The following is an 11,429-nucleotide window of genomic DNA, read 5'->3' as shown; positions in this document are numbered from 1 at the left end:
GTTAATTGACATTATTTCAAGAAAAGTGAGTCATCAAGGTGTTTCCCGACGGTGGCAAGTGGAAAACACAAATTGTGAATGTAGTGAACGTTAGTAAACAATAAATAATTTTTCCAATTTAAAAATATTTCAGATACGGTCCTGGACCTTCGTGGGTTCAGATGCCGCTCCGTCGATTTAGCAATGCCAGGAAAGACCCGAAAACTTAAATAGGGTACAAAGCTGTAAAATTCATGTATCTGTGCATTTACCTGTTCCCCCTTTATTACTCAGGCTCTTCGGACCACAAGGTCTCGGTTTTATGAATGCTAACCCGACCGTAGTGTGGTTGTTCTCGAAGACAGTATTTTTTGATTTGTGATTGTGTAAACCTTTCGTTCCGTTCATTTCGTGCCGTTGTGTTGTGGTGGTTTGTACTAGTTAACAGTTATAGGTTGTGGAACTCTATGTTTGCGTTACGGTTACAGTGTCAGTGTTCTTGATTTTTGGCGCCATAAATGGAACACAATAGATATTTATGCGGAATTTTCATCACGAGGTGTAACACGTGGTCAAAAATAAGGAACGAATAACGGTCATTTTACCTTGTTTTCAGTGAGGTTTAACGCAACTCTAATTCATTTTTCGTATAGTATTTTTATTTTTGATCATTTACAGCAACCTGCATAAAAATGGTCCACATATAGCAACAATCAACTTAAAAATACCCTTCACCACCTCTCTAAACTTATCACTGTTTTTATGCAGGTTGTAATGTTTAAATAATATGATAATTTAGTGAAGATAAAACATTACAAATATAGTATGTCACTTAAAAATCGCCATTGGTGTACCTACTCTTTATAATGCTTATTTTTTGACCATATATTAACCATTTTCTTTTTCAGGCTCTTTTACACAATTACGAACTTGACTCAAATTCAGATTCCGTGTAACCTATGTGCACAGACTTTTCCCACTGAAAGTCAGTACTATGAACACAAAATAGTCCACGTGAAGGAGAGAAATGAGTCAAGTCATCACACCAGACCGAAACTAGTACCTCTTAGAGAAATAAAACCAGCTCCAGCCCCTCCAGCACCACCTCCGGTCAAGATAGTGCCAGCACCTTGTAGAATTCCTTGCAATCTTTGTCCGGAGACTTTTTTTAGTGAAAGTGAATATTATACGCACAAAATTATCCACGTTAAAGAAAAGAATTGGATGACTGCGCTGGAAAGATTAGAAAATTCTAGTGATAAGGTGAATAAGGTGAAGTTGACAGCTTGTGAAATTTGTAAGCAGGTTATGCCTGTGTCCAAGATGGGTAAACATAAGAGACTTCATACCAGATAATTATGATTTGTTTATATTTAAAATAATAAAATAATTACCACAGAGTTTTGTTTTTGTTTGTCTCTAATTTTTAGTCCTCTATTTTTGAGCTTTGGGTATTCAACATCCTCCATTCAACGGGTAAGAAAACTTGTAATCGAGTAAACCCGAATGCAATATATACTTGATTTTTTGAATAATATGATTAATCTTGTATTTTCAGGTTGTTTTGGTCTGATTCTATAAATGAAGATTCTCACTCCGTTACTTGTACCGTTTGTTTCAAAGCATTTCCGTCCAACTTTAAGCTAAAAAGACACCAATTACGCCATAGAGAAAGAACGAAAAAGTGTCCTTTCTGTTCACGCATGTTTATTACAAACGAAGAAATACAAACCCATATAAAGTTCGTCCATGAGAAAAAACGAGAGGTCGTTTGCCAGATCTGTGATTATAAAACCCACACCAACGCCACTTTAAAAATGCATATAGTAAGGCATCACACTAAAGACTATTCGTTTACGTGTAAAATTTGCAACATTGGTTTCGCTAGTAAAGGGAGTTTTAACAATCATGTGGATATCGTTCATGAAGGACGTCGATTGGTCTGCGAAGTGTGTTCCAAGTCTTTCAAAACTCAAGGCGCTTACAAGGAACATGTAGAAAAACACGACCCTAACAAAGACAAAAGCGTTTTTCGCTGCCAAGTTTGTAGCAAACTGCAAGGTTCAGCAAGCCAGATGAAAAGACACGTGCGGGAGCACAAGGCCACAGTCGAGTCGTACCTTTGTGATATATGTGGAAAGAGTCTTACTTCAAATACAAGTTTAAAATGCCACATTCTAACTCATACGGGTGTAAAGAAATTTGTTTGTGATAGTTGTGGTAAAACGTTTACCACAAAGAAGCTGCTTGTGGTGCATACAAGAGTGCACACAAGGGAGAAACCGTTTAAGTGTGAGACTTGCAATAAAGCCTTTTCGCAGAGAGGTAGCCTTACCATTCACATGCGGTATCACACCGGGGAGAAGCCTTACAAATGTGATGTTTGTCCGAAGGCGTTTGTTTCGAAAACGTTACTGAAAGGCCATAAATGTAAAGCAAGTTTATGACTTTAAACTTAAACTTTATTGTAGTTTATTTGTCTTTTATGTTTTCTAACGTGTAAGAATAATAATATTGATATTTTTATGCCATCGTGAAATAAAGCTGGTACCTTATACATTTCCATTTATTTTCACAATGTTAAAATATATATAAAATAATAACGAATAATTTGGTGCTAGTTCTTAATGAACTTAAGTTACAAGTAAATAAATATCATTGTTAAAAAACACAGCTCTAAAACTTGCATTCTTTCTATTGTTAATTATTCGTCTTATTTCGTTTCAGCGTAAGTGTGACTTTTTATGTTTAGACAAATATATTTTTAATTCTGATCGTAAGTTAGGGAAGTATTGTGAAAGTGTCAATTTGACGAACGACTAATTTTATGTTTTTTCGACGTTTCGTGACTTACAATTCGAAAAAATGTCTGTTTCTGTTTGTTGTCGTCTGTTGCTGGAGTTATTGGACAGATTTTCGAAACTACCAAAATTTGATCATTCCCACCAACAATTTGATAACCAACCTCCTCATAACCCTTTGCTAAGTAAATCCTATGTAAATATTGTAAAGTGATAGGAATCTATTGGTCTGATTTATTAATAGCCTAGTTCTTAGACTAGGTCTTGAAAATTGTACAACACCGATTTCTCTGAAATTTTAAATCTAAATATGGTGAATTCCTAAACAAAATTTATCTGTTTACCCCCTTCTAAAACTTGATGACGTCAGGTTAAAATTTGTCTAGGTTTTTTATATTTGAGGGTGGAGGTTTGGAATTTTGCACATAACACTTAGTGATGTGGCCTTGACAAACGTGTAAAGATTTGTGTTTAAGTTAGTTGTACAGGATGATTAAATTTGTAATTTGCAAAATATCATTCATGGTATTTTTTTCAAATATTTTGTGACACTTTCGAATTTATACTTAAGTAACCTTTTGATGCCGTATTTGTTGAGGTTTATAATGTATATATTTTTGGAATCATCGTAGGATAAACCCTAACAAATCTGATTTCAGGACGAAATTTATTTAAAGATATGTTCAAAAATGTTATAAAAATATAGAATATTTCGTTTGAAAAATATGACAGAACTGACAATTGCCAAAGATAATCATCCTATATAAACTAAACCATCGTCAGTAGAGACCTAAAGTATATTTCTGAAATAGTGTTTTCTTTTTTGTCATAAGGCTCTAGATTTGGAAAATTATCTATAGGGCGTTTAATTCAAAACAAATAATTTTATTGTGTAATCTTTAAACGAAATGCTTTGAGAATGATTGTAGATTGTCGTTCTAAATGTGTTCTACTCGGTTGTACCAGGAATATTTTCATTAGTACATAAATAAATGCGTGATTTTCCACATTCGAACTATTTGAAGGTTGGAACATCCTGTATACACTGACGATCGTTCAATTTAAGTATGTATTTTTTGAAAATTTTTATTATCTACGTATGAAATTATATAAGATTGGTTAAGGTGGCATCAAGAAAAAAACCTAATGTGGAGAAATTTGGTATGTAATTAAATTATAAATCTCGAATATTAATAAGCTCTCTTTTAATAACAATTGCGTGGTCGCTATGTAGTGTCAACTTGTTAGTGTTTTTATATGGGTTTTTTTAATAAGTTAATAAAAATTTGTTTGTGATTCTCGATTTTCACCTCTATTTAAATAGCTGATTTCACTGTATGACACGATTATGCTAAATTTGTGTTTACTGTAAAGTGAAAAAAAAAAATGTATAAAATTACTTTGTTATAGGAAAAAACATTGAGGTCTAATATTTTTTATAGTAAATTTTTAAATTATGATGCATTTGTTTGTCTGTGGGTATTTTTACAATTTTTTCAGGCTGTCTTCTTTTCTGTCTGTCTGTCTGACAGATAATCTCCGAAACTACTGGATCGATTGTTGTCAAATATTGTATGTATATTAAGAATATCATGTAGGTAATAAAACGTTAACCAACATTTTTGTAATCATCCCCACCAATACTGTCATGACACTACCTCAAAATTTTCGCAAAAAAATCGAAATTGCATAGCAATCTTTTATAGTGGTGTATGAGTGCGTGCAAGGTTATCTGTTATATCTTCTATTGATAAATTTCTAGAACGGGACGCCCCAGTGTATTATTATTAGTATTACATTGCACGTGTCGGAATTGACAAACGTGTCATTTCATGGGTTGACGATAAGGACGCTCTAGAGTTGCATTTTCTTGTTATGTTGAAAAACACCTTGAGTACTACAAGATACACTAGTAGAAGATGTTTATGATAAATCCGCAATATACAATATACACATGTATTAATGCTTGTTTTGTTGTTTCTATTTTTTTTGGCGTAGTATATGTTCTCCAATTTGTACTTAGTAACAAATAAATTAATTTCAGGTTAACCGCTTCGGAAGACACTGGAATTCTCAGTTGCTCATTTTGTCAGAAGACGTTTTCGTCCATACGTAAACTGCGTAAACATGAGTATTTACACAATAAGACAGTTAAGTGTCTTTATTGCGACAAATATTTTTCACATAACTACAATATGATGACTCACGTTAACAATGTGCACGTCACAGTAAGAGAAATGTTCAAGTGTGACATTTGCGATTATACCACTAAACATAAATTATCCTTGAACACTCACATAATGAGCAAGCACACAAGCATACAAGACTTCGCTTCTACTGTATACAAGTGCGAAACGTGTGACAAAAAATTCCCGTCAAAAAGCCAACTCGAACGCCACGAAAAAATTTTCCATCAAGGTTTACGTCATGTTTGCAAGACTTGCGGAAAAGTTTTTAAGAACGAGGCTTTTTTCAAAAAGCATTGCCAAACCCATGATCCTGATTACATCAGGCCGGTTTTTACCTGCGAAATCTGTTCCACTGTTTTGCGTAAAAAGGAGGCATATAAGAACCATATGCAGAGACATAAGGGGCAAGTGGTTAGTTATGTTTGTGATATATGTGGTAAAGTTATAGCTACTTTAAATGGTTTGAACCAACACAAGAAGATACATGCAGGGAAGAAAAATTTTTTATGTGTAACTTGCGGAAAAGATTTCATTAGAAATCAGTCTCTGGTTGTGCATAGTAGAGTTCATACGAAGGAGCGGCCATTTCAGTGCTTGATTTGTGGTAAAAGATTCACTCAGAAATCTTCTCTTAATATTCATACGAGGTATCATACGGGGGAAAGGCCGTTTGAGTGTACTGTGTGTTTAAAGAAATTTGTGACTAAAACTTTATTAAAAGACCACATTTGTAAAACTTAGTATTTCGAAGTTTTGGTTAAATGCGAGCTCGATTTTTAATAAAGTAATTTTGCTTCATTTTGTGTGTATATTTCTTTAATCCACTCAAAATGTAAAAAAATGTCTTTCTTTAAAGAATATTGTGTTTTTAGAAAAGAAGTGTGAATAGTTGTTAGTGCATAAAACAAATAAAAATTAAGTTATTATTATGTTGTTATAAAATACAGGGTGTTCACATCGAATGCCTATAATAAAACTTATTTCGATACTTACATTACATACCGAGATTTGTGTTACATCAGTAAATATTTTAAATTACAAAAGGTGTAGATGCTGTTTATGTTTAAGAAATTTTATCATCTCTTTGTGTGCTTGGGATATAAAGGTTTTTTGTATCTTTTAATCCCGGAGGTTGCGATGGGTACTCCAGAACAACCTCGATCGACTCGGAATTATTCTGTACATAATCTGTGTATAGTTAGTCGTGGAGTTTTGTATTACTGTGAAATAAATTGTTGAGTTTTACCCACGCCGATTTTAATTAACGATGATCGTAAAAATAACATTGGTGAGAATTTTGTGTAGGCAACAATTTTGATGTAGAGGTTTCTTTTTCATTTCTTTCTTTTATTGTCGTCGTGTGTGTTCTCTAATTTGGTCTTAATAATAAATGAATTAATTTCAGGCTTCCCACTCCAGAAGAAATTGGAATTCTCAGTTGCACGTATTGCCAGAAGAAATTTTCGTGTCCACGTAAACTGCGCAAACACACCTATTTACATAATAAAAGAGTTAAATGTCTTTACTGTGACAAGTATTTCTCACAAAAGTACATGATGATGACTCACGTTAACAATGTGCACGTCACAGTACGAGAAATATTCAAGTGCGAGATTTGCGATTACACCTCCAAGTATAAATTATCAGTGAAAACTCACACAATCAGAAAACACACGAAAGACTTCGCTTACGCATGCGAAACCTGTGGCAAAAAATATCTAACGAAACCTGAACTTGAAACTCACGAAAAAAGTAATCACCAAGGGTTGTGTCATGTGTGTGCCACCTGCGGGAAAGTTTTTAGGAATAAAGACTATTTCAAAGACCATTGCAAAACCCATGATCCTGATTACGTCAAGCAGGTTTTTACCTGCACCATCTGCTCCACTGTTTTGCATAAAAAGCAGGCGTATAAGAAACATATGCTAAGACATAGCGGACAAGCGATTAATTATGTTTGTGATATATGTGGAAAAGTTATTACTTCCTTAGCTAGTTTGAAGCAACACAAGAAGACACATACGGGGGAGAAAAATTTTTTGTGTGTAACATGTGGGAAAGACTTTGTTACAAATCAATCTTTGACGGTACACACTAGGATTCATACGAAGGAGCGACCATTTCAGTGCCTGATTTGTCATAAACGATTTACTCAGAAACCCTCTCTTAATATTCATATGCGGTACCATACTGGAGAGAGGCCATTCGAGTGCACCTTGTGTTCGAAGAAATTTGTGACTAGAACATTATTAAAAGATCACAATTGTAAAACTTAGGCCAAACAGTTAATGTTTTCATGTTGTGTTTTAAATGAACTCGATGTTATAACAATAATTTAGCTCAATTTTCTCTATCTTTTTTTAATTCGAGCAGAATTTGGAATCGTGCAGAAGTTTTATTTAGCAATTAGTTTATGGATGTATGAATTATGTATATTTTTTTAAGAATATTGTATTATTACAAAAGAAAAGATTAGAGTGGAATTTAGGTGTCATAAAATCAAAGCTGATTGTTTTTTGACGAACTGAGCTTTTTCGGTATGTAGTTTTATTAGTGATATAAGATTGCTTCATTTTGAGAAGACCAATAATAATATTTTTGTCTAAATAAGTTTAAACCTGGATTAAAAAAAAATACCACTCTTACCAGACCTAGAACGGTGAAATTTTGTAGAAGTAAGTAGGGCATCAAGCTAAAGAATTCATTAAGTTTTCAACAAAAACTGACAATGTTTATAGGTAAATCGATTGCATTTTGAGGCAACGTGTCTCAGGCTATCTACAACTGTGGACGTAATTCGTCTAATGGGAAGATGAGGTAATCGACGCAGTCTTTTGTCCATCATGTCCCAGACTTGTTCGATTGGATTTAAGTCAGGTGACCGTGGCGGCTAGGGCAAAAGATTGACATTATTTTCGGTCTGGAAGTCTGAAGTCATGTTAGCAACATGAGGACGAGCATTATCTTCTTGGAAAATATTAGTTCTAGAATGAAAGTTGTGTTTGTATCGTATATTATTTAATGGTTACTACATATTTTGGAAGATCGGTGTTTGAAGTCTCGGAGAATTTTGTGTAAACAGTGAAGTGGTCAAGTTGTTTTTGACAATTTGACAAAAACTAAAAACAAAAATACACTAGTGATTGGCTTGTAGTTATACAATACACCTAAAACTGTTCACGCGTGTTTAATTTTTGATTTTGATCTGGATGTTTATCTTTTGTTTCTTTGTTTTTTGTTATCCTATATGTTCTCTAATTGGGACTCAGTAATAATAATAAATGCATTATTTCCAGGTTCACCACTCCAAATGACACCGAAATAATCAGCTGCACCCATTGTCAGAAGATATTTTCCTCCGCAGATAAACTGCGGAAACACATGTATACTCACAAAAAGACAGTTAAATGTCTTTACTGTGATAAGTATTTTTCCCATAACTATAATATGATGACTCACGTTAACAATGTGCACGTCACAGTAAGAAAAACCTTTAAGTGTGAGATTTGCGATTATACTGCCAAATTTAAAACGTCAGTGGAAATTCATACAACCAGAATACACACAAAAGACTACGCTTACGAATGCGAATCTTGTGGCAAAAAATATCTAACGAGAAGTGAACTTGAAAATCATGAAAAAATTTATCACCAAGGCTTACTTCATGTTTGTAAAACTTGCGGAAAAGTTTTTAAGGACAAAGAGTATTTCAAAGAGCATTGCAAAAGCCACGATCCTGATTATATCAAGCAAGTTTTTACTTGCGAAATCTGCTCTAGTATTTTACATAATAAGTATACGTATAGGAAACATATGAAAAGACACAGTGGACAAGCTAATAGTTATGTTTGTGATGTATGTGGAAAAGTTGTAACCACCCTTGGAGGTTTGAGGAAACACAAGAAGATACACACAGGGGAGAAAAAATATCTGTGTGTAACATGTGGGAAAGATTTTGCTACAAATCAGTCTCTGATTGTGCACACCAGGGTCCACACGAAGGAGCGACCGTTTCAGTGCCTGTTATGTAATAAACGATTCACTCAGAAATCTTCTCTTAATATTCATATTCGGTACCATACTGGAGAGAGGCCATTCGAGTGCACCTTGTGTTCGAAGAAATTTGTGACTAAAACATTATTAAAAGATCACAATTGTAAAACTTAGGCCAAACCGTTAATTAGGATGTTTGCCCAAAACAATTTCTTATAACGTTTTTCTTATACTTACACTTATAATTTATAATTATTGTTATAAGTATAAGCATAAGAAAAAATTTTATAAGAATATGTTTTGCGCAAACATGCTAATATCTTGATGTTTTCTTTAAAATGAACTCGATTTTTATAATAATAATTTAGCACAATTCTCTCTGTCTTTTTTTAATTTAAGCAGAATTTCGAATCGTTCAGAAGTTTTATTTAGCAATTAGTGTATGGATGTATGAATTATGTAATTTTTTTAAAGCGTATTGTATTATTACAAAAGAAAATATTAGAGAAGATGGAATTTAGATCTCATAAAATCAAAGCTGATTTTTTTTAGCGAACTGAGCTGATTGTGCACACCAGGGTCCACACGAAGGAGCGACCGTTTCAGTGCTTGATTTGTACTAAACGATTCACTCAGAAATCTTCTCTCACTATTCATATGCGATACCATACTGGAGAGAGGCCATTCGAGTGCACATTGTGTTCGAAGAAATTTGTGACTAAAACATTATTAAAGGATCACAATTGTAAAACTTAGGCCAAACGTTAATATTTTGATGTTTTGTTTAAAATGAACTTGATTTTCATAATAATAATTTAGCTCAATTTTCCGTCTTTTTTTAATTTAAGTAGAATTTCGAATCGTTCAGAACTTTTATTTAGCAATTAGTGAATGGACGTACGAATTATATAATTTTTTTAAAGCGTATTGTATTATTACAAAAGAAAAGATTAGAGAAGATGGAATTTAGGTCCCATAAAATCAAAGCTGATTGTTTTTTACCCAACTGAGCTTTTTCAGTATGTAATAATCATAATAATAGTCTAAATAAGTTTAAACCTGGATTTAAAACAAAAAATACCACTGTTATCAAGCTAAACAATTGATTAAGTTTTCAACAAAAACTGACAATATTTATTTATAAAAAAATTAATAATGTGTTGCATCGCCGCCCAATCTAATGCACTCAGCAACCCTTCCAAACATACTGGAAATCAGATGATCGATTGCATTTTGAGACAACATGTCCCAGGCTATCTACTACTGTGGACGTAATTCATCTAATGGGAGGATGTTGTAAACGACGCAGTCTTTTTTCCATCATGTTCCAGATTTGTTCGATTGGATTTAAATCAGATGACCGTGGTGGCCAGGGCAAAAGATTGACATTATTTTCGGTCAGGAAGTCTAAAGTCATGTTAGCGACATGAGAGGGGGCATTATCTTGTTGGAAATTATTAGTTCTAGAATGAAAGTTGTGTTTGTATCGTATTGCATATTTTGGAAGAGATGTTTTTCACATAAAAAGCTGACATATAAGAGACATATGCAGAGACACACTGGACAAGCGATTAATTATGTGTAATATATGTGGAAAAATTATAACAAGACACATAGAGGAGAGAAAAATTTTCAATGTGTAACATGTGGGAAACATTTTTTTTAGAAAACAATCTCTGACTTTATACACTAGGATTCATACGAAGGAGCGAGTGCAGCTTGTGTTTGAACAAATTTGTGACTAAAATATTATTAAAACGTCACAGTTGTAACGCTTAGGTCAATAGTTAATATTTTGATGTTATGTTCAATATGTACTCGATTTTTATAATACATATTTTAGCTTGATTTTCTGTGTATATTTCTTTAACCCATTCAGACTTTCCAAATTTTGTGAAGTGTTGTTTAAAGTTGAAAAAAAATTAGGCTGACCAATTTAATCATTTTATATAAATAAATTTGAACTTTGTTCAGTTTCTGCATGAGTGACTAGGAGTCAGTGCCGAAACCAGAGAATATTTAGGTATAGGCGAACCTTGCGTTAGGCGCCCCTCCTCTATACATAAAAAAATGCAATTTTACAGAACAGTTTTATTTATATTTTTTAATAAGTATGCAAAACAGATACTATGATAAAATATAAAAAAAAGAAAAAAATTCGAGATTATACATATAGGATATAGGTATATAATATGTATGAATATGTAATATGTTTCTGAGTTTCCGTTCAAAATAAAAAAGATTAATATGACATAATTCTTGGTACAACATAATTTTTGGACGAATTTGGCGCCCCTTGTCGTTGGCGCCCCTAGGCAAGGGCCTACTCGGCCTATAGCTTGTTTCGGCACTGCTAGGAGTAACTATAAAGCTTCACGTAACCTTCTAAATCGCCATCTTAAACAATCGTGCAGATGTTAAGTTCTTATATTTATCTGAATCAATTTTTCCTTTTTGACATTAAAAG

At 33.2% G+C, this 11,429-nt stretch overlaps 1 protein-coding gene across 1 annotated transcript; it reads left to right on the top strand.

Moving 5' to 3' along the window:
• The first annotated feature begins 446 nt into the window (after positions 1–446).
• LOC135128232 (zinc finger protein 721-like) lies at positions 447–9,136 on the top strand. Its single transcript, XM_064055130.1, has 8 exons — positions 447–460; positions 888–1,306; positions 1,425–1,455; positions 1,538–2,374; positions 4,825–5,616; positions 6,375–7,234; positions 7,729–7,786; positions 8,266–9,136. Exons 1-8 carry the CDS (start codon positions 447–449, stop codon positions 9,134–9,136), a joined length of 3,882 nt encoding a protein of 1,293 aa, XP_063911200.1.
• The last annotated feature ends 2,293 nt before the right edge of the window (positions 9,137–11,429 follow it).

Source organism: Zophobas morio, unplaced genomic scaffold (assembly GCF_036711695.1).
Source record: "Zophobas morio isolate AGI-343-1 ecotype UQ-CSIRO unplaced genomic scaffold, CSIRO_AGI_Zmor_V1 ptg000012l, whole genome shotgun sequence".
Lineage (NCBI taxonomy): Eukaryota > Metazoa > Arthropoda > Insecta > Coleoptera > Tenebrionidae > Zophobas > Zophobas morio.
Note: the sequence above shows the minus strand (reverse complement) of the source record. Positions and strands in the feature narration are given on the sequence as shown.

What these genes read in the sequence shown, in the direction of transcription:
- LOC135128232 (XM_064055130.1), top strand. An exon ending in TATGCCTGTGTCCAAGATGG is followed by an intron (nt 1,307 to 1,424) that starts GTAAACATAAGA and finishes TCTATTTTTGAG; the next exon opens with CTTTGGGTATTCAACATCCT. An exon ending in TGTGATGTTTGTCCGAAGGC is followed by an intron (nt 2,375 to 4,824) that starts GTTTGTTTCGAA and finishes AATTAATTTCAG; the next exon opens with GTTAACCGCTTCGGAAGACA.